The following is a 25,709-nucleotide window of genomic DNA, read 5'->3' on the forward strand; positions in this document are numbered from 1 at the left end:
ACTATCATTTTACCTGTATATTCATTTTACCTTATTTTAGATTTTTGTTTATTTATCAATATGGGTTATAGAACTTATAAATTAAATTTTACATGTTGTTACATCATGGTCCAACTAATAAATTTACATCATTATTCTTGGATAAATATGCAGACAAAAGTTTTGAAACGTAATGTTTTTTATATTTTTTTCAAAATAAAATGTTTAGCATTTTAACTATTCATGTAAATCAAATATAAAAATTGTTAATGCAAAATAAAAGAAGCTAATTATGTGCATAAACTGTTGGTAATTTTCAGGTTTTAGCATTATGTATAGATAACTTACTCCATGCATACTTATTGAATATATCCATATTACCCCAACAATCCATATTACCCAACCTTACCCTATATAAAAGAATATTTAGGTTGGCAATCTGACATCTACTGAAATAGTGAGCAGCCGGAGGCCTAAGTACATACATTGATTGATGTTGTCAATGAGGTTAGGACAGGACATCTTTTTCAATTTTTAAAAAATTTTTTTAAATGCAAATTAAACCATATGGATTTAGGTTGACAGAAATAGCCAAAAAGACCTAATGGTCTCTTTGGGACAGCTTTGGGAAGAGCATTTAACTATGAAGTTCATGCCTCCTTTCTTAACGATGATGCGAAATATCACCAGAGCTTATTTTAAACCATGGATCGCTTGTTTTTAAAATAAACGTTCTAACCACTACACCACGACTACTTTATATATATATTTATATCAGGGGCTATTCTACACTCTTTTCAACAGTGTTGAACGTATTTGGGCAACGTTTTGAGGACCTTTTTGGGCATCATCTAAGGACCTTTTTTTTTCTTTTTTTTATAGGACAAATATTGTTTTTTTTTCACAAAAAATGCCTATGCAGCAATGTTTATGCCAAATTTCCTTATGTCAGGTGCCAAGATGGGGACCAAATTATAGCCCCTGTATATATATATATATATATATATATATATATATATATATATATATATATATATATATATATATATATATATATATGTATATATATATATATGTATATATATATATGTATATATATATATATATATATATATATATATATATATATATATATATATATATATACACTTATAGAATCACTTACAGGGACAGATTTTACAAAAAAACGAATACTTACGGGGAAATTAACATTATCGGGGACATTTTTGTGCACCTGTTTAAAAATTTTGTTGTCCCAAAAATGTCCCAGTAAACACAGACTAGGAGTGTGTATATACATATATATATATATATATATATATATATATATATATATATATATATATATATATATATATATATATATATAATATATATAGTTTACACTAGTATGTAAATTATGTTAGTGCATTTTACAAACATTTATTATTGCTTGATGTTCTTAAAAAACAGAACAAAAATAAATTAGTAAAAACACTTATTTAGTATAAACAATTTTAACAGACTGTAGAAGAAAAAATTGTTTATACTAATAAACAATTAGTATAAACAATTTTTTCTTCTACAGTCTGTTTCTCCTTCAATAGGTTTATTAAGAAAAAATGTCAAAAAATTTTTATAAACCTGATGATTGCCTTATAAACCTGATGAAATATTTTATATATTTTAAAGTGAAATAGAAATAGAAATGTTACAAGGTAACAAACTATAGCCATTCAAGCTTAAATAATAAATGTTAAAAAAACAAAACTAACTTAACTTATGTAAATAGAAGGATATTTTTGAATATAAAATTGTAGAAGAGTTATATTTTCTAAGTATTTTTTCTACTATTAAATATTTTGCTATTATTAATTATTTCTATTATTAATTATTTTTCTAAAAAATAATTAATAATAGAAATAATTAAAAAAAACTAATAATTTCATAAGACCACAATGCTGCATTGATTAATAAAAATTAAAAACTGAAAATTACAAACAAAATATCTATTGCTCTATTAATTTTGTTTAATTTTGTTTGTGAAAAAATATGTGACTTGATAAGGAATCATGTGGACAAACAAGAGGCTCCACCCTTGATAGTGAGTTTAAGATGTATGGGGCTTTGCCTCAAAAAAATTACCTACCTATTCTAAATGTTTATAATTAAATGTAACTAAAAACCTATTCTATATGTATATAATTCTATATATTAATAAAAACCTATGTATTAAAAGATACCTCCATGACAACAAATATAATTCGATTTTGGCGTATAGAACTTAAACCAGAAGCCTCCATAACTGTAACCTAATATAAAAGAGCATTTTACAATATCACCATCATTTCATGATTATCCTTAATTAGAAATGCAAATTTGATACCTGTAATTTGAATGAAAGACCAGACACAGCTTTAATTAATACTTCATTATCATCATTTACATCCATCATTGAAATAACATTATTTTGTCCACTAACAAAAAAATTCAACAAATATTTAACTTTATTTAAAAAATTTGAGAGCTGTAAATTTATAACCTTTGACAATCTGATTATTGATGATATTAATAAATTTAGCAAAAAGTAATTGTAGTTAAACAAATACCGTTTCATTTTTGGGAAACCTGATTTTCCCTCAGAGCCACTTTTGGTAGGAGGAAAACCATCAAGATGAATTGACATGAGAGATTTCACCATTGCTTTCTGTTCCTCAATATATATTTCTTCCATATTTTTGTGAATAAATTTTGGCATAGTCTAAATGTTTAAAATTGCATTGACTGAGTTCTAAATATGTTAGAACAAAAAACATTTTTAGAGGTGCCCCAAGTCCCTTGAATATTTAGAGGGTCCCTAATATATGTAAAAGAAGTTCTTCAAAAACCTGGTACTCTAAAAAAGCGAAATTAAATAAATATTTCGCACCCTAATATATATATATATATATATATATATATATATATATATATATATATATATATATATATATATATATATATATATATATATATATAAATATATATAAATATATATATATATATATATATATATATAAATATATATATATATATATATATATATATATATATATATATATATATATATATATATATGTATATATATATATATATATATATATATATATATACAGGCCTCGGCAGGAATCGAGAGCTTTAGCTCTAGCTCTCACCCACACTCCTCTAAAATGGTTTACGGGAGCAATTTACGGCTTCGCAAAAGTTCGCAAAAGTATAATTTTTTCTCTCAATAGTATAATTATAATTATAATTAAAATGAAAAATACAAAGTCATTTTTATAAGAAAATATAAATTAGTTGCATAATAAATTGCAATGCTTTTCAAAACGTTCGGTTGTTGCAATTAAAAATAATAATTAAAAAAGAGCACTAATTGAAATGCACTTGTTTTTAATTTGATATGACTAACTGATAAATATAACATTATTACACTCTAAATTATATTGACAAAATATAAAACTATTTAACTAATAAAATATCAAATTATTTCCCTTTATTATTGTATAATAATTTTTATTTTATGTAATGAATTGTATATATTATACATTATTTAATGAGGAACTTTTGATTGTTACAATAATCCTTAAAATGCCTGAATTCTATTACAATAAGAAAATATAAAACAATTTTTATAAGCAGTAGAAAATTTTATAGCTCTTTGTCAAATTTTTGATCAAATAAGTAATGCTTTTAACAAATAAACGATAGCTAGCTAGATAGATGTGTAAAAACCCAAAGACAACGCTCGTCTAAAGAATTTTTTCATAGCGCAATAAATGACACTTGTTATGTATATACTCTTATAATATTAACATTACAAACGTATATTTGTAACAAGTATAAAACCAAGTTTTGTATTTAATAAGAAATTTTTTTATGGAATAAACAGATAGCTCGTGCAAAAACTAAAAGCTCTCGTAAGAAGCTGTTGAGTCACATGACTCGCCATGTTTGTTTTAGAAGAGCTTTTCTCCACTCTCACGCTCATTTATTCCCGCCAAGGCCTCTCTTTATATATATATATATATATACATATATACATACATACATATATATATATATATATATATATATATATATATATATATATATATATATATATATATATATATATATATATATATATATATATATATATATATATATATATATATATATATATATATATATATATATATATATATATATATATCAGTCGTGGACAGGAAAGGCCCACGATCGCACTCTAATCTTGACCATGCATGTAACTGTTTTTTATGAAAGCTTGACCTCTCTTTAGATAATTAAAAAAGCACTGAACAAAACCAACACAGAAAAAAAATTATAAACAGACTAAACTAGATAAAAAGGAAGAAACCTTAACAAAAGAGAAATTTAAAAAAAAATTAAAACCTCTAGCTTTAAAAAAAATTAACTAATATAAATCAGAAAAACTAAAACTCTAATAGAAAGTTATTTTTAATTATGTTTAGTAATTACGTTAAGGTTGAATAATTCGTCCCTTTGGTTTGATGAGTTCCTAAGTAATTTTTTTTTTATATTAAAAGAATAGCAAATAAATCTTTTTTTTCTTTTTTTTTTAATGTCTAAATAAAATTATTTTTATGATTTTTTTTTAATAATAAAAATAATAGATAAACAAATAAAAAAATAATCATAAAAACAGTTTTATTTAGACATTTTAAAAAAATTAAAAGATTTTTTTAAAATTCTCCTAATACAAATTCAACGCCACAAACTATAAAACTTTGATCTTTTCTAATGTTTTTATAAAATTAGGAGAACTCTTTTAAATAAAAAAAACTTATATTATTTAATAATCATTTAATAAAAAACTAACTTTATTTAAATTATTAAAAAGTATTTTTTTAAAAAGTTTATTGAAACGCATTCGTTGTTAAAAAAAATTACATTCATTATTAAAAAAATTTTTTCTGAAACAAAGTTTTATTTAATATTCTATGATATTATATAGCGTTTTAATATATAGCGTTTTAATATTCTATGATAACTTATTTTAAAACGTTTTAAAATAACTTATTTTATATCTTTATTTAAAAGTGTTCAGCTTAGTGTAAACAAATTTTATTAGAAAGTTTACACAGCATAACAAAAAAATTATTTTGTTATGTTTTCGACTATCAAATATATGGGTTCATCAAAAAGTTTATTAAAACAATCGTTTTCATTGTTGTTTATGAACTGCAAAAATTGTTTTAAAAACATTTACATTTGTTGTAAAAAAATACACTTATTAACAATATCTTTCGATAATTTAAATATGTCTTTTAAAGTATACAATTTTTAAAAGCAATTTCTCGATTTCAAAACATTTTCAAAAATCTTAAAAGCCATGGTTAAGTTGTCACAAAAAATAAAATAAACATGTGGTCAGGAATAAAGTGCAATCGCATACCTTTCCTGTCCACAACGAAACGATAAAACTTTTCAGTTTTTATTTAGGAAGTATTTTATTATATATATATATATATATATATATATATATATATATATATATATATATATATATATATATATATATATATATATATATTAGCTGACCCAAAATTAAAAGATAAAATAAATAAAAAAGGCAAGCATGTTTTGCAAAACCATGATGTTTATGATAAAATCAAGACAAATGGGTCTTCTAAATGTTTCTTTAAAAGATCACAAAGTAAATTTTGCTAATAATCGTACAGTACAACTTTTAAAGCCAATGAACAATATGATTGGAAAAATTAGCAAAATTATTTTATCAAAAACTAACAATGAATTCCTCAGTAAGTTATTAATTTTACGTCACTGATTGGTTTTTGAAAATTAAGGATAAACATCTCTACAAATTTTTAGTTTTTGGCATCAATGATTCTTATCCTTCACTAAGTGAAAAATTAACATTGCAATCAACTTTGCTGAAAAACATCTAATAATAAATATTGAATACAAAACATTAATAGGAAACACAAGGAAAACTTTACTTTTTAACAACAAAGATGCGTGGATTAAGAAAAAAGGTGAACCTTTTGATGTTACAATGGGTGCTTACGCTGGTATTGAAGTATGTGAGTTAGTAGGAATTTTTCTTTCATTCCAACTTTTGCAGTATTATAATAGAGATGATTTTGGTCTATATCGTGATTAATAGCTAGCAATATTTAAAAACAAAAATGGTCAGCAAATAGAAAAAATCAAAAAACATTTTGTAAAAATTTTAAAAAGTAAAGATCTTCTCATTTCCATCCAATGCAATATAAAAATAATTAACTATCTCAACGTGACATTTGACCTCAATAACAATTCTTTTCAACCATACAATGAGCACTGATTCAAACCACCCACCAAGTATTATCAAAAGACTCCGTCGCACTTTTACACAGTGATACAAATTTGTATGCAAGAACTTGCGACTACATTACAAAGACTGCTTGCCCATTGAACAATCAGTGTTTATTAGGTAATATTGTTTATCAGGCTACTGTGATTGATGAAAATCCTAATCCTAAAGAAAAAGAAAAAAATATATTTCGGTATCAGCGAGACACCATTCAAACTTAGACACGCAAATCATTTAGCTTTCTAAGGAGATTTGGAGTTTAAAAGAAAACAACATATAGCACACAATAAAGTGGAAAATTATAAAATGCTGTAAACCTATTAAAACAACATACAAAATTTGTAACCTCTGCCTTCATGTGAAATTTATGATTTTATATCACAAAGAAAACAACCGTCCCAATTAAAAAGACAAAATAATATCAAAGGCTGGCGCAGATGTATTTATAATACATTGTTTCCAGTTTAGGATGTTGAATGCTGAATCTTCTTGACTCAATGCGAGGGTTTTACTTGTCTCTCTGTTTTTATGACTAGGCAACTCATTCTATTATCTCCTAATGTGAGGGTACAGCTCTGAAACTCAGTTTTATGGTAGTCAGGTTTCCAAACTCTGTGGTAGCTCTCAGAGAGGCTGATCCCATCAAAAGCTGTAAAATATCAGAGTACTAACATTGCCATGTTGCGCATGGATGGTGTTCCTATTCCTACTTTTGATGTGCATTGTTTTGTTCCTACTGTTCCTACTTTTAATGTGCTTTGTTACGGCTTAGAGTTTATTAATAGTAATGGGGCAATTGCTTAGGCTATTATATAGTGTAATAAGTTATATCTATGCTTTGAGTCAAGTTCTTTAACAAATTTAACAAATTAAAAATGACTTCAGTACCCAAACTTTAAAACACAAAAAACTATTGTCATCACCAAATTCTCTTAACCTATCATTCACTAATATTTGTGGTCTTCAAAATAACTTTTCTTCTGTTGAGTCTTATCTCTTGCAAAGTTTATCAGATCTACTCACTCTTTGTGAAACTAATTTGAGTTTGGCTGTCTCACCTTGCGATCTTAGTGTTGAAGGTTATCTTCCTTACTTAGTAAAGTCACACGCTTTGACTAGGCATTTACATTCGTAAGAACTCCCCTATATGTGGGGAAAATATATATGAATCCACTAACTATTCTTTTATGTGCTTTCGTTTAGTAGCAGTTTACTCTATCACCTTTCTCTTTGTTCTATATTGCTCTCCTTTATCTCAAAACTGCACTCTTTTCGATGTTATTTCTGATCAAATTGACCAAGCCCTCTCTCTTTATCTATTAGTCAATATCATTGTTGTTGGCGACATCAATGCTTATCACACTGAATGGCTAAGCTCAAGTGTCAGTGACTCAGCAGGCATTAAAACCCAAAAATTTTGCATTTCTCTAACTCAAATAGTCAACTTTCCAACTCACTTTCCTAACAATCCAAATCATTTACCTTTTCTACTCAACTTATGTCTTGTTCCTGATCCTAGTTAGTGCTCAGTTTCTTCACATTCACCCTTAGGTGCTTCTAATCACAGTCTGATCTCTTTAAATCTACTACCTCATTCTTCATCATTAGAATACCCCTATTATCATACCTCTTTCAACTACCTTTAGGCTGACTGGGACTCTTTGCGTGATTTTCTTCATGATGGCCCTTGGGTAGAAATTTTTTACCTTCCTGCTGACAAATGTGCTTCTTACATAACTTCTTGGATTCAGGCTGGCATGGAATCTTTTATACCCTCTTGACAATTCCAAGTAAAACCTCATTTTTCTCATGGTTTTCTATTGCAATTTTCAATCGAAACCATTACTTTTATATCTATCAGCAAAACAATTCTTCAGAATACAGACATCTGTTTACCATTGCAAGAAACCATTGTAGAAAGGTTTTCCCAAACTAATGCCAAAAGCCACTATTCTCAGGTCATGAAATCTCGTATTTCATTTCAAAAACTAGGCTCTCGTGACTATTGGAGAATCTTTAATAGTATCAATAATAAGGGCAAATTCCACCTCTCTTGTATGGTTCAAATTTTGTCACCTCAACTAAAAACAAAGCTGAACTGTTTGCTAAGAACATTTCATCAATATCATCTCTTCATTCCACTAGTTGCGTACTACCTGATATAGCCGACAAACACGTTGATCCATTAGTTGACATTTGTATCATTCCAGCTTCTGTATCTAAAGTGATTTCCTACTTAGACTCTTCTACAGCTTGTGGTCCAAACAACATACCTGTTATAGTCGTGCAGAAGTGTTCTTCGGAGCTGTCATTTATACTTTTAAAACTATTTAACAAGTGCTTATCACTTGTTAAATGTCTTGTTTTCCAGCCTGCTGGAAAACGGTATCCCTATATTCAAAAAATTTAGAGAGCGATTTGATTCGTCTAACTATCGTCCCATTAGTCTTCTTCATAAGCAACCATAAGCAAGGTTTTCGAATCTTTAATTAACAAGCACTTAATATCTCATCTTAAATCTAACAGCAAACTTTCATCAGTATGGATTTTGATCTTCTCATTCTACAGCTGATTTGCTAACAATAATAACTGATAGGTTTTATCGTGTATTAGATAGAGGTGGAGAGGTTGAGGCTATCGCTCTTGACATTTCTAAAGCTTTTGATAAAGTTTGGCATGCCGATCTTCTCCATAAGCTTTTTTTTTACAATGTATCAGGTAACATCTTTAAGATTATTGAATCCTTTCTTTCTAAATATAGTATAAAAGTTGTCCTCGATGGACACCAATCTTCTTCATATCCTGTAACCTCAGGGGTTAGTCAAGGTTCTATCCTTGGCCCTATACTTTTTTTAATTTACATTAACAATCTTTCAGATATTCTCACATCGAAGGTGGCATTGGTCGCTGATGGTACTACCATTTATTCTTGTCATGATAAGAAGCTAACACTCTCTGACCTTGGAGGGGGCATTTGAGCTTGAAAAGGATCTCACTTCTGCTTAAGCATGGGGCTCACAGTGGCTGGTGAACTTTAATTAAGATAAAACTCAATTTTTTTCAGCCAATCGTTATCGCAATAATTTAGATCTTCCTATATTTATGAACGGTGATGTACTCGATGAGTCATCTACTCTTCATCTTCTAGGATTAACTCACACTTCCAATCTTTCTTGGAAACCATATATCAAATCAGTTGCAAAATTAGCATCTGCTAAGGTTGCATCTCTTTATCGAGCTCGTCACTTTCTTACTTCGGATTCTATTCTCTATGTCTATAAATCTCAAATCCGGCCTTGTATGGAATACCGTTGCCATATCTGGGGCGGTTCTTCTGATGATACCCTTTCTCTTTTAGACAAGGTGCAAAAACGCATTGTAAACATAGTTGGACCTGCTCTTGCAGCCAACCTCCAACCATTATCACATTGTCGTAATGTTGCTTCTCTTTCCCTTTTCTACAAGTACTATAATGGGCACTGCTCTAAAAAGCTAGCGTCTCTTGTGCCATCTACTAAAATTCATTCTCGTGTTACTCGTCATCAAATTAAGTGTCATCCTTTTTTTGTGACTGTTCCTAAGTGCTCCAAAAACGCTTATTCCTCTAGTTTTTTTCCTCGAACATCAGCTCTTTGGAATTCGCTTCCTTCATCTTGCTTTCCTGGTTCATATAATTTGCAATCCTTTAAGTCATCTGTCAATCGTTATCTTGCTCTACAATCTTCATCTTTTCTCTTCCAGTAACTTCTAACTTTAATTAGTGGCTGCTTGCAGCCTTGTTGGAAGCGATGAACAATTGTTTATGAACAATTGGGGAACCACATACCAGCAATAGTTTTTGAGTATAAGAGCTGTAGTTTCATAGCAATACTGGCCAAAACTTTCAGAGTTCAACTCATAACAGGAGCATACTGATGTTAGGATTGTCTTCAATCTAATAATCACATCTACTGAATATCCCATTATATCAGCGAAAGTTTCAGCATTTTCAAATGCCCATCTGGCAGTGTTTCCATCGTGTTGCCAAAACCCTGTTTGGGCATATCAACTATAAGACTTGGCTCTTCTCTAAACATCAGTTGAATGTACTTGTTTCTACATTTTACTGATGCTTTTTCAGCAGGGGATTAGATTAAGTATTTTTTATTATCTAGCTTGTATCCTATATGTAAAAAATATTCAAAACATCTGAGCCAGCAATGCAAAGTAGGGTGTCCCATTTTTAACCTGACCAAAAAAAATTCAAATGCACCCTATCTCAATCATCCTTATTTGATCCCAGGACACACCAAAAAATTTTTTAGGTCTCTAAGTAAAGGGGTTCCAGTACAAGGTATTTTCATATGCGAGGTTCCATGGAATTATTTACCCCCTCCCTTTCGGAGCCCCTAATTTATGAATTGAATAGGAGAAAATTGTCCATTTTACATTTATTTTTGTTCTGAAAAAAAAAATCTTTCATTTAAGAGTTAATACTTGTACAAACTTGTCATTTACAACAATTAAAGACAAATAAAGTCAAAAACCAAATTAAAATTACATAAAATCACTTTTTTTCATGTCTTTTCCAACCTCTTTTCGGTTTATTTGCATGGAATCTTCTAAAAGACCTTTGTCATGACTTTCAGCCACAAATTAAGATGTCTTATTTTAGACATAAAATGAGATTTTTTATACAAAAATTGAAATATTGTGTCTTGGATGAATAATAGTCAGATTCAAATATGTTGTTTTTGGAATATTTTGTCATTGTTTTAGCCGCATTAATGCTCTATTCAAATAATTGCTTTTATGTAAAATATTATAAGATCCTTTCATTTTATACTTTTCAGATGATAACAATTTTCTTAAAATAAATAATGGCCGATGATGATGATGGATTTCCTCGTAAATCTCCAAGGACTAGAAATGGACAGAGTAATGTAAGAAATGAGAGTAAACTAAGAAAAATGAGGAGAGCTCCTTGGTAACTACACGTTGCAGAAGTCTTCCTTCAATTAGATATACCTCTTTTAAGACTAACAGGGATTGTCAACCAGAAGCCTCAGGTACATCCTTCAACATAAGTTTAGCTCCACAGAGAACTAATAGGTGTAAAAGAACAATCTACATACTTCAGCATCCATTACATATGTTTGCACCAAACAGGTAATATTTTAAGATTTAATTAAAATAATGAATTGGAAAAGCTTTTTATAGGTAAAAAACTTTTGAAACAAATAAAAAGATAAAAACTTTTATATATGTTTAGACTACCCACACTGGGAGAAGTTTGTCGTCAAATATATTGGCTCAGGTCAAGCAAGAATAATCAAAACGCAAAACTATCCTGTGCACAAAAGACAATGTCAAGATCTATGCTTTGCATTGGCGGGAAGTGTACGAAAAGTAACAGGGGAGAATTACTGGAGTATGCATTCTGAGAGAACTGTTAAGTATTTGGGACAAGGGTGGGTTTGATTCAAGATTTCGGGTTACAGAACAAGTAGTGAAGAAGAAGCTTAAGAAATCTTATGAACGCTACAAGAAACTGTGTAGTCTTGGAACCCTTATGGAAATATACAAGATGAAAGAAGAGCAATATAAAATAAAAACAGAGAGTTTTATAAAAGAAGCAAACTGTGTTTTTCCTGTTTATAAAACAGACATCTTAAAACTTAAGAGATAAATTTTATCAAGAAAAAATGATAGAAGGGGAAAAACAAATGTTAGATATGATAGAAATTATGCGTAGAGAAGAACAACATAAAAAAGAAATCTCAAAGAAAAAAGCTATAGAGGACATAGAAAGGATGAAAGATTTTGAGAATCTTCAAGTGGTACGAGTGCCACTGATACTGACGGTGAATTTGAGCCTTGCCAAAAAAAAAAAAGAAGATCAGTGAAGATAGAGTTTACATGGAGTTTTCAATGAATGATGTTCTTGACAAGTGGGTTCCTTTCTTGATTAGGTACAAGATCAGTGTTTGAGCTGAAACTTCACTTCTGTCCTCACTTTTCAAGATTGGTAGTGTTGATCTAAATACAGTTCCTGTATCAAAGAGTAGTCTACATAGAAACAAAAAGATTGTGATTGAAAATGAAGCTAGAATAGTGAAAGAAGAAAATCTGGACAAAGTTTGGGGTTTAAAAGTCATCATTCATTTTGATACAAAACTGGTCGAACACTATCGAACTGACCAAAAAATTTCTGCATTTGTAGAAAGGCTTGCTCTCAGTATATCATCCCCCCAGGTCAATGAACCCTTAGATTTTTTGCTAGGTGCTCTAGAAATTGAGTCATCTAAAGGTCAGGATCAGGCTACAGCCATTCATAACATAGAGTATTATGAGCTCACTGACCAGATCATTGGTTGTAGTGCAGATACAACGGCCTCTAATTCTGGAAAATACAAGGGGGCAATTAAGTTCTTGGTGGATCATGTGCTTAAAAGACCTGTGCTTTGGCTGCTCTGTAGGTAAATAAATATTTTGATAACATATTTTAAAAGTTTGTTGCACTAAACTGTTGCAAAATTATTACATTTTGTATCTTTTGAAAATTGATCTTTAAAGGCACCATTTATCTGAAAGGCATATTTCCCATGCAATGGATTATATTCAAGGTTCAAGAAAATCTCTATCACATGCAATCAGGGATGCGGAGTCCCAAAAAGGACTCTGGATTTGAAAGTCACAAAAATATTACTTTATCCTAGTTTTTGGTATCCAGGAGCTCTAAAAATATAAATAAGTTTATGGACTACTAACAGGAAAAAATTAAGACTTTTAAGTTAGAGGAACAATCATTTTTCGAGCCCGGAGTCCTTAGGTATAATGGCGGTAAGGACTCTGGGACTCCAGGACTCCGGGCTTAAAAACAATAAGTTTCAAGTCACTAAATCTCATGAATGTTTTTATTATAGCAGATAATAAGTCAACAAACATGTTTAGAGCTTCTGGACACTACAGACTTGGAAAAAGTAGAGATATAAAGTCGGAGTTTTTTTGGGACTCCGCATCCCTGCATACAATATATAAAGATATTCAAAAAATCTGGCCAGAAATGAGAGAAAGGGCAAATAATGTTGATCATTTGCTTTTTTTCAATTATGGAAGAGAGGAGTATATGGTAGGTACTGATTTTCATAGAAGGGTATTAGATACTAAGAACTGTATTAGAAGGGTATCAGATACTAAGAACTTCCGCATAACAGCCCTAAAACAAGATTGCTTTCAAAGGGGAGATTATAAAGTTCTTCGTGAGCTAATAGTAATTTAACTTGGTGGCCATGTACTTGGTTTCCAGTTCAAACAATCAGGTGCCCACCATCAAGCAAGGTTCATGGCTGATTGTCTATACTTGCTTACAATGTAGCTGATTTCAAAGATTAATTTAAAGTTGAATAATAGTTAGAAAGATATGCTCGAACTGTCAACTGACTTTATTGTCACATTTTATGGAGCATACTTTTTAAAGTCTCCTCTGGCGGCCCAAGCTCCATCACATGATTTGGATGCTTTTAAGCTAGCTTATGAAATGATGAGCAATAAGCTATATATATCCAAATATGGTCCCCTGGGAAAGCTGCTCCATGCAAGCCTGGTTCGTCATAGTTGGTACCTGACCCCAAAGCTAGTTATTCTTTCAATAGCAAATAGACATTTAGAACTGAAGAAAAGAGCTGGACTAGCTCAGAAGCTGCTAGGTTTTAATAGTCCGCAACCTGATAATTTTGAACGGGAACAACCTCAACCTCCAACTCATGTGATTCCTATGTCAGTTTTGTCCGACTTTATCACTAAGGACTCTTGACTGCTCTTCATATACCTAGGTATAACTAAGGGAGTAATCAAAACATAGATAAAGGATAACTTTGAAAATGATTCCTACAGACATTTTCAACATCAGATCGAGAATCTAGCAGTAGTAAATGACAGGGCTGAGCGCCATATAAAACTTGTGAAAGATTTTGTGGCTGAAAGTCATGAAGAAAGTCTCCTACAGGATACCATGCAAGTTGTGCAAAAAAACTGAAAAGAGTTAGGAAAAAACAAGAAAAAAAGTGATTTTATGTAATTTTAATGTGATTTTCGACTTTATTTGTCTTTAATTGTTGTAAATGACAAGTTTGTACAAGTATTAACTCTTAAATGAAAGATTTTTTTTTTCAGAACAAAAATAAATGTAAAATGGACAATTTTCTACTATTCAATTTATAAATTAGGGGCACCGAAAGGGAGGGGGGCGAATAATTCCATGGAACCTCACATATAAAATACCTTGTACTGGAACCCCTTGACTTGGAGACCTGAAAAATATTTTCGTGTGTCCTGGGACCAAATAAGGATGATTAAGATAGGGTGCATTTAAATTTTTTTTCAAACTAGATTCAACCATCAAACATGGTTAAATCTAGTTTAAACTTAAATGTGATAATCGTATCCAGTTGGCCTTCCTCTACTTCTAACTTTACTTCAAACTTGACTAGTCTATTCATTTCTGCTTTTAAAAGTTCATACTCATTTCTTATCGATTCTTCAATTTCTTTTTGATATTGGAGATGTAGGGGTCTATAGTAATGTGTACTAGAGGGTTTCTTATTTAACCATACATTTTTGTTCATGATTGTTATTTTAAGTGGAGCAATAGCTGTCTGGAAAAGACTTTGTTCGTTAACTGAGGCATCACCAATATTTGTATCAGTATATTTTTGTTTATAGACACTTTGACTGGAGGCACCATCAAAACCACATTTAAAGTGAAGTAGACCTTTAAACCTCCCCCCGATTTCAGCAAACATTCTCATAGAGTCTTGGCATTTCGTAAAAGTTAATATCCTTGTCAGAGTATGATTAAACATACCCTGTAGAGGAGTTGAAGCAGATGCTTCTGTCACAATTAAAGTCTCAGGATAACATTTGTGTCTCACATTCTTAATTTGATGAAATGAATAATACCTGCATTATGTATTATTAATGAACAGTAAATATCTGCATTATGTATTATTGATGAACAGTATCAAATTATTTCTGATAATTTGATACTGTTCATCAGAAAGGTTACACTGAATTTTTAAGCTCAAGGCTTAAAAATTCAGAGTTTCATGAGAACAACGAAGTCTTTTTTGTTAGGATCTCTAGTGGCTTTTTTATTGAAGCTAATGCCAATGCTTTAGCAGGATGTTCAGCCAACTTGGCAACCTTAAACAAAATAATATTTAATATTTAAGCTTATAAACTTTTTTTTAACTGGGTTGAATTTAATTGATTTAATATTACCTTAAATATCCTGCTTCTATCACCTAAATCTTCTCAGTTCTTGCACTTTCTACCTGGACCTGCTGCAAAACTTTTTTTGTCAACAGTTTCATCTTTGTTCAACCATGTTTGTACGTATTCTAAAAGTCTAGAGGACTTAGGTACTGAATATTTCCACAACTTTGATCGGAATTAACATTTAAATATTATTAGAGTTTTCTTTAGATTTATCATTTCAGGTTTTTTAATACTTTTATAGTATAGACCCTCCAGTCTACAAAACTCATGTAGAAGAGCCTCAAATAAATTATCATGATTAATTCCTAATTCTTGAATTATAGGAACTAAATGTGTTCTTTTCATGTTGAATGTAAGCAATAAACTATTGTTAGTTATTTTATACGCGAGTTTTAATTTTAAAACATGCACTATGCCATCAAACGTTGCATATTATTGTTTTCGAGGTTTGATAATTAGCACCATCTGCTTGAGCATGAGTTTTTTACTAATAGGAACTAAATGTATTATTTGTGTGATGAGCGTAAGCAATGAACTATTGTTCACTACTTTATACGCAAGTTTTAATTAATAGAAAAAAAAGTACAAAAAAAAAACACTATTTAAAAGGTCTTATTTTAGGCAATATTTAAAGGTCTTATTTTAATTGGGGCAAGTTGGTACAACCCTCTCCATAGCTTAAAGGTTAAAACAAAAATAGAAAACCATTTCCTAGCCCTAATTGACTTACATTTCCCAGCCGGCCACAAGCTACATAAAATATTCAACTGAAATTCTATCAAGATTAGCTACAGTTGCATGCCTAACATAAAATCCATCTTATATTCCCATAATTTCAAAATTTTGCACAACAAAAATCAATTAAAAACCAAGCAATGTAACTGCCTAGATAAGGCATTTTGCCTTTTGAATAACCAGTGTTTGTCTACCAAGCAACTATAAGTTCCAGTGATTATAAACATAATAAAAAAATATATTATGGCATTAGTCATACACTACTTAAATTAAAAAAAGCAAACTATCTCAAATCATTTGCATCAGTTAAGTATAGAAATGTCACAGAACTCTCGAAGGAAATATGGAGCGTAAAAGACCAAAACATAAAGCCTATTATAAAATGGAAAAGTATCAAATATTGCAAACCCTACAATGTAATAACAAAAATATGCCACCTTTGTTTCTAAAAAAAATATGTAATTTTATCACATAATGGTAAAAACCTACTGAATAAAAAAAAAACAATAATGTATCTCAATGTCAGCATTCATAAAAATAAAGATATAATACAAAACTTTGAATGACAATTATGCTTCATATAAGCGCTATTTACTAATGAAAAAACCTCAAACAAAATTAAAAGCTATAAAAACTGAATTTCTATTATGTTAATTATTTTATCGAAATAATTATTAATAGAAAACAAAATTGTTTATTGTTAACAACAATTTTTTTTGTATACAAAGTTATTAAATGAAACACAAAAAAAAATCATAAAAGAAATATATATAATAAAAACTTTTATAATATATATTTCTATCGGAGTCCCGGAGTCCTTGCCGCCATTATACCTAAGGACTCCGGGCTCGAAAATTTAAAAAATTTACTTAAATTTCTATTTAATAATAAAAAACAAATTAATAATTAAAAAAAGTTAAATTTTATTTTATTTCATATTATGCTTTATCATTTTTTTATTGCAATGTTTGATTTTTTTCATTTAAATAATATAATAAACAAGTTAAATAATATTTAACTTGTTTTGTGGTAATTAATATTATTGTAGTAATTTAAAATTAATGTATTTAAAAAATTATGGCGTCACATTAGGCTAATGTGTTAAGCAATTTTTATTTAAAACAAGGCCTGTTATATATATATATATATATATATATATATATATATATATATATATATATATATATATATATATATATATATATATATATATATATATATATATATATATATATATATATATATATATATATTCAATATGACAATAAATACTCTTATGATCCTTATAAAAACTTAATTTCAAATTTTAAAAATATATACTTTGTATCGGTTGAACACGATGACATTCAGTACCTTTTTGCTGTTAATTATGCAAAAACTACTTAACAGATTTTTGTAATTATTTGACATAATGAAGCTAATTGAATTATTTATTTCAATAATTTTTTACATTTTTTATTGGACACTTAGATAGAAATCGAATATCTTTGTGAGTACTTGACATTATCTGCTGGATCTTGCTTTGAGTTACTTTTTTTGAGGCAGATATACTTTTTATCCTAAAATCTTTTTCATTTGTAGCTAATTTCTTGCTTTTCAATAAGATTCTTTTTGTAATTTACCAATAACTTTCAATAAATTGCTGCTCATGACAATTTGGAGGATTTGCTTCTATAGGCACAAATTTGACGCCATTTTATTCATATCATTCTAGAGACTTCTTGGAGTAATGACTTGTAGCTAAATCAGGCATTTCTTTAAGCATTCTTTAATATATAAATTTGCGTTCAAAGTTTTACAAGTAATGTACAATGTACTTTTTAAACCACAGGAGCAGATTGCTTGACATATAAGGAATTTGGGAGCAAATTTTTCAATTTGAATATACTTGAATTTTTTGGCAACATGTCTACCTTTCGACTAATAAATACATTGCTGCCCTGACAATTGTGAAAAGTCCTTTTTGCAATAGGTTTCATTGTCTTCAATTATGCACAAGTTTTCTTGGTTTAAAAGTTTATATAGCTTTTTTGAGCCACGAATTGCTTTAATTTCTTCATCAATGGATCACTTTGGAGTTTTCTTTTTATGATATGCTTTATATTCCTGAGATCTAAGTACTTTTCCTATCAAAGCTAGGTTGGATTTAAATTTTCTTGTAAGATCTTCCTGCGACTGACATGGATTTGCCTTTGCAAAATGGGCGAATAATTGATTTTGCTTTATATTTATCTTTAAATCCTTTTTTTTTCCACTTGCAGCTTCTCTTTCAAAAGATTGAGTCTGTTTATATTGCCGCAAAATAAATCCAACTGATGATCGAGAAACACCGGTCAACTTTGAAATGTCAACTTGTGACAATGAAAGATTTTGAAAAAAAAATTTTAAAACTTTTTTTCGATTTAATATTTGTCTTACTCATTTTCAATTACTCATTTTCAATTTCATTTAGTCCGATAGCAATTATAACCAATACTTATTACCATTACGATTAAACAACAACACATTAGCTTACGTATGCAAAAAAATTAAAAAATTTGTCAAGTAGTTTTTGAGTAATTAACAATTAAAAGGTGCTGAATTTCATTGTGTTCAACCAATAATACTATTTAAAACAGTATTACCTCTTTTGAAAGTGTACTTAGTATCTTTTGTCTAGAATTTAACTCTCTACGAATCCATGCGGCTTGCTCATCACTGTTATCCAGCTATAAAAAAGTTCAAATATTTATTTAAACTTCGTAGAGTATAAAGATATCATAAAACTCAAGAAAAAATATATAAATAATATCACTTAACATAAAGTAAACTGGGGTAAGAGTAATCGGAAAAAAAGTAAACGGTTTAACAATTTTGTTTCTTTTGCATTTATTACAAGCTAAAACAAAAAATCTTTAAAAATGGGAGGCCCTTATTGTAGAGAATTTTGTGCTCTATCTAAAGGTGTAAATTTATTTTTGCCTTAGCAAACTTTATAACTCTCACCCTAGTAAAAAAAAAATTTTTTCAAAAAAATTAACTTTAAAACTCGCAAAACTAAAATTAAATTTTACTAAACTAAAAAGACTATTTTGCAGAAAATTTTATGATGATCAAGATTCTCTTTACAAAATTAAATTCGCTATTTCTGGAAAAAAGTTATGAGCAAAAAACCGAGATAAATACTTTCCAGGGGAAGTATTATAGGGGACATGCAAATTACTAGTGATGTACCGATAGCACAATTGTTGCCAATGCCAATACCGATGTCAATGAATGGGAAAAGGCCGATAATGATGCCAATACCAATGAATTAACTAATTATTAAAATTTTGAAAATTTAAGAACATATAACTTTAAATCGTGTAAATTTTTTTATGGAATCAGACTGGTAAACAAATACTTGGACTCAAATTAGAGCCAAACCATTATGTCAAAAGATAATAGAAAAACTCAATTAAAAAAATATACACATTTCAGTTTTTTTTTACTATAAAAAGAAAACTTTCAAAAAATGAAATGCAATTTTGGAGGAACGCTTTTTAGTTCTATTTTAAAAAGAAAATGGTATTTAGATAAGCAGTTAATTAGAATTTTGTAACTTTATTAATTTATTAGTAATCTAAACAATAATCATATAGAAATATAGAAGGCTATACTTGAATATATATAAATAACAACTCTTAAATAGGTTACTTTTAGGTATAACAATAGAACAACACAAAATTAATTTATTCTAAAAACAACATTATGGTAATAAAAGTATAAGTACAACTGTTAAATTAAAGCTTATAAACATCATTTTGAAAATAAACAAGTTTGCCTATAAACAAAGTCAATATAAACAATTTCTCAAAAAAAATTCTAAGTAATGCATAAAGTTTAGTTTATTTACTACTTAATTATTATCATAATGCCGGATAAAAATACTGATTCTGATAGTGCAAAAAGTGGCTTATAAACTTAAGCCAATGTCAATTAATCTGTACATCACTAGTAATTACTCTCACTTATGAATTAAGATGAGCGCAGCTAAATTAATTAATAATTATTAATTAAATGTTTTTCAGGGGAAGAGTAAAAATGCTAATTGCGAACACTTTGCATTAAGATAAGCGCGGCTAAATTAATCAAAAACTAATTAAAATGTAAATAAATAGCAAAGACTATCTATCTAAAATATATAATCTATAAAAAAAATCTTTAGATAGCTAGTCTTTGCTATCTATCTAAAAATTTTTAAAACAAAAATGACTTGTACTTGCATTTGTGAAACGCAAAATTTTACATTGAAGAGCAACTTGCAGTAGAAAAAATCAAAAAAGGCAAAGAATCATTCATTAAAGCTTTAGAGGTATATAACATATCAACTCTTCACAAGTGTGTGCACAACAAAGTCCAATCACATGGTAGAGGTAAAACTACTGTGCTAAGTACAGCGATTGAGTTTGTTCTTGCTTCAGTAGTTATCAGTGTAGCCGATTAGGTATTCGGCAGAATGTTTGCAGATGTCATCACAACAGTTGGGGGCTATTTGGTATCTAAAAATCAAAGTTATTTGTTTCCACCAAACAGTATACCAACTCAAGAATGGTATCAAGAATGGTAGCTCTCTCATCTCTTGTCAGAGTAGCTCTCTCTTTTGTCTCTCTTGTTCATCTCTCAGAGTTTCTTCCTGTACCCAGGACAAAATAACAAGTTATTTCAATACACTTCAAAAACAATTTCTTGAAGAAAATATCAACAATAACACTTAGTACAAATTGTGGAACTTTGATGAAATGGGATTTTCAGGCAATTGAGGCAAACAGCATATAATTTGCTGGCTTGGTGCTAAATGCTCTTCAAAATTGGTTGGTGCAACAAAAAAATTGATTACACATATTGGTACCATTCTGCCACCATTCATAGTTTACAAATCAATATCAAAACTATACAAAAAATGATATGAAAGAGGACCACTAAACACTATATTTACAACATCCAAATCAGGTTGGATAGAAGAGAAACAATTTATCCAATGTCTCACTAAAGTATTCATACCAGCAATCAAATTAATTTCAGGTAATGAGTTTGGTCAACTTGAGTAGGTATTCACATTTTAGTCTTAGACAGACACAGCACACGTTACTTACAATGTTTACTTTAACCAATAGACATAGGTGTATGCTGTCACAGTAAACAAATTTAATGCATATTACTTACAGAACTTTATACAGCTACAAATTTCAACAATTTAACAAAAGAAAGTTTTATTCATTTACAAGCAAAAATTTTTAGCTCCTGTGACACATTTACACAAACACAAATAAGTACTGGATTTCAAAACACTGGTTTGTTTCTACTTGATATTAGTAAAGTTAATAGATCAAAATTACAAATTGCTCAAATATTTCAAGTACCATCTCAACCTGCATCATCATCTTCAAACAAGCCTGTTTGATCATCTTCATCCCAGCCTATACGACCAACTAACAACAGTCAGCATCAAACTCCAGACTCCAAGACCCCAAGACTCAAAGGCAAATCTGAAAAATGTTTTACAGCACCACCATGTTGACACACAAAAAAACCAAAATAATCAACATTACGAGAGTTGAAAACCAGTGTCCAAGTAAACTAAAGCATAACAATCAGGCCAAAAAGTCAAAGCAATTAAACACAAGATTGACTTCAGTGAAGTTTCAGATAAAACAACTTAAATTTATTTAATTAACAAATGGTTTTTTGTTTTTTTTGTATATTTGATTAAAATAGTTTTTGTAAACTTCACTTCTAATGAGATTAGTTTTCATTTCATTTTTAATTAATGATTTTTGATTTGCTTGGTTTTCCTAATATCTATCAAATGTTATTAAAATTGAACTGAATTTTATGAAGAAAAAGAAAAGATGTTTACTTTCCTTATAAGAGGAAAAAAATAGTTGATTTTTATAAAAAAACAAAAACATTTCCACTATTATAAGAGGAAAAAAATAGTTGATTTTTATAAAAAAACAAAAACATTTCCACTATTATAAGAATAGTGGAAAAGTAAACATTTTTTTTCTTCATAAAAATCAATTATTTTTTTTTAATTTCAAAATATTTTTTCTCAATTTTTATATATTTATATAATGTAAAAAATTATCTATAAAACAAAAACAAAAAAAATTGCCAACCTCATTTATCCTAATCAACCCTCAGAATTAGGGTCGGCATTCAGCAATGCCGAGCTAACTGCCTTCCTGACAGTGTCTTACATTAGCAATTTTTTGCCAACCTCAGGATTTTAAAACTTAATTTTAATTGCTATATTAGATAAATTAAAAACAGCAAAGGAAACGCTTTATTAATTAAATTTTAAACAAAATTCAATTAAATTTTAAACAAAACAATTTGAATAAAAAAATTTTAAATTTAAAGTTAAATAATTAAAATGAAAATGATTTAATTAAATTTTAATAAATTTTATTAAAAATTAAATTTTATTAAAAACCTTACGCTTTTATTAAAAAAACAAAAAAACTAATATTTCATTAAAACAAGTAAAATGAAAATAAAAAACAAATGTTTTGTTTAAAATAAAAACAAAAAACTAATGTTTTTTTTTAATTTTAGATAAAATGATTAAAACACAACCTGCAAAATTAATGTTTATAATCCTAATAAAATGGTAAAGTGCTACGTTTGCTATTCAAATTTTTAGGCCATCAAAGTCGTCAAACTCAGTGTTTGTTTTTCTCTCAATTTTATGCTAAATATATTTGCTATATATTCCTAAAATAATTTTCTACCAAAAAGGCTGCCATGTACAAGGTTTTTGGTCAGCAATTTTTTGCCAACCTTTTTTTCCTAATTCCAAGAGCTGCATAATATAACTGCATGTTGCTTACCATTTTAAGAAATAAAAGAAATAGTATTAAAAAGTCAATACAAAAACAAAATATAATATAAATTAACACATATACAAAGTGCAATGTAAAATAACATACAACAACATACATGTTAAACTTCATGTTATTTTTCTTAAGCACTGCACATTCACTTTGATATATAGTTTAAAATGTGAATGAATTATACCTGACAAGCATTGAAAAGGATCTGATGCTCATATTTTTTTACTCCTAAAACTGTCTGAAACATTTCATACAGCTGCTCCTTAGATAAAATTAACTCAGAAGCAGCTGTGGCAGCAAGGCGTGCAGGTGTCCTTTTTTGATCTTCATCACCTCTGTATATAGCATCAAATTTCGCCATCCAAGAACTCAACACAGTTTCTTTACTTAAACCTTGAATATCAGGTATGCTACGAACACGTTTTGTAATATTAGCTTTAAAAATCTCACGAAAATCGTTAGCAGAATATCCACCTGAGTTAACCATTTTATGTACTCTGTCACAACAAAGAAAACTGTCATAGTATGATTGAACAGCAATACGAAAAGCTTCATCAGCAATTATGTTTGTTTTACCATCTAAAAACGAAGTAAAACGATCTTTAATAGTTGTTAAATTTTGTTTAGTAACTTTAGAAGCTCTTCGAGCCATATCTGTAGACTGCTTTGCATTAAATGGATATGCAATACAACGTGAAACAAATACATAAAGTTGCAATCTTTTCATATGTTCAGAATCAGCTCGAAAATCATCATTAGATATTCCGTCACTTGAAAAATTTGAAATACTACTAATTTCATTTCTATTGAAAAGTTTTGTACTAGCATTTGAACTTGTACGTGAAGGTTTAGGAGAACCAGAAGAAATTAAACTTATATTATCTAAAGACCCATTTTGACCACTCTTAGGGTTTGAGATTATATAGTCATTTGAAACATCATTAACAGATCCTTTAGGAGTGCTTTTTTGTAAAGTTTGATTTTTATTATCCTCATCAGTATCTGAAGAATCGGTATCTATCATTTTTACACGTATAACTTCATACTTTTAAAAATATTTTATATTGCAACCATTGAGTAATAAAAAGCATTTTTTATTCTAAAAAATGTAAAGTATTAAAATATAATTAAAAAAATCTTTTCTCAAATTTTAAGCAACTTTTTGACTACCCTATAACAAGTTAGTTTAAAATAGTTATTAGTAACTGATAAAAATTATAACATTAAATACAAATACTTACAAATACATACACCCTTAATAGACTATATTATATAAACTTATATTAATCATGTCATATAAAATTAAAAAGTCCTCAAAATTTTTGGTATCACTTTAAATATTAACTTTAGTAATTTAAAAAAATTTAATTCATATAAAATTATATAACTAGAATTGTAAACATGCTTTAACTACACTACTATATATATTTACATATATTATAATTATATATGTGTATATATATATATATAAATATATATATATTTATATATATATGTAAATATATAGTAGTAGTAGTAGTAGTAGTAGTAGTAGTAGTAGTAGTAGTAGTAGTAGTAGTAGTAGTAGTAGTAGTAGTAGTAGTAGTAGCAGTAGTAGTAGTAGTAGTAGTAGTAGAAGTAGTAGTAGTAGTAGTAGTAGTAGTAGTAGTAGTAGTAGTAGTAGTAGTAGTAGTAGTAGTAGTAGTAGTAGTAGTAGTAGTAGTAGTAGTAGTAGTAGTAGTAGTAGTAGTAGTAGTAGTAGTAGAGTAGTAGTAGTAGCAGTAGTAGTAGTATATAAATAGCATATACAAACTGTATATACATATACATATATTTTAAACATATATAAATATATATAATATATATAATAATTAATATTATATATATGTATATATATAATAATAATAATAATTAAAATAAATTGATTTTACAAACAAAACTTACCATTTCAGCATTTAATGGTATACCCTATACAGAGTTATGACTTCCTATACTTCGAAATTTTTACTTATCTTATTAAAATTAATTTTAACTAATTATTATTATTATTTTTTTTAACCTTAGTTTAAGTATTGGTAAACTGAGCCATTTAAACCTCGCTGTAGGTTAGTACAGTTAGACATTATTTACCAATAGTTCAATTTTTTTTTTACAATTTTTTTTTATAAAAAAAAAATAGCTAAAAAATTTAAGTATAATACAAAAGCAAAAAAAATATTTGTGCATTTACTTTATTACAAACTAAACTAACTTAAAGTATAATTTAAAAAAAATAAATGTATAATTAAAAGCATATATTTATTATACGATGACTATTTAAAAATATATTCAATTAAGGCAAATGTATAATTAAAAATCTCATATTTATTTAATCCTTGGGATTTCCACCTAGAACGGGTTTATTATTTGATTTGATTTAATGTAAGATGTAAAAACTAACTTAAATAAAAAATTTATAGCTTGCAAGTTTCAATCATTCCTTTGTAAAGTGTATCCGCTCGACGGCTTTTACTTATTACACCTAGACATCCCGAATTTAAAAT

At 28.3% G+C, this 25,709-nt stretch overlaps 1 protein-coding gene across 1 annotated transcript in view; it reads right to left on the reverse strand.

Moving 5' to 3' along the window:
* Positions 1-25,277, reverse strand: part of LOC100207361 (calcium-dependent secretion activator 1) — an 87,918-nt gene extending 62,641 nt beyond the window's left edge. The window contains exons 1-6 of the mRNA XM_065818158.1: positions 25,111-25,277; positions 23,372-24,286; positions 18,955-19,038; positions 2,568-2,719; positions 2,345-2,435; positions 2,202-2,270 (exon numbers count right to left, since the gene is read on the reverse strand). Coding sequence (XP_065674230.1) covers positions 2,202-2,270; positions 2,345-2,435; positions 2,568-2,719; positions 18,955-19,038; positions 23,372-24,211 — 1,236 coding nt within the window. The 5' untranslated portion in view covers positions 24,212-24,286; positions 25,111-25,277. The remainder of the gene's footprint in view (positions 1-2,201; positions 2,271-2,344; positions 2,436-2,567; positions 2,720-18,954; positions 19,039-23,371; positions 24,287-25,110) is intronic.
* Positions 25,278-25,709: the final 432 nt, after the last annotated feature.

The sequence above is a fragment of the Hydra vulgaris genome, chromosome 14 (genome assembly GCF_038396675.1).
Source record: "Hydra vulgaris chromosome 14, alternate assembly HydraT2T_AEP".
NCBI classification, from domain to species: Eukaryota; Metazoa; Cnidaria; class Hydrozoa; order Anthoathecata; family Hydridae; genus Hydra; species Hydra vulgaris.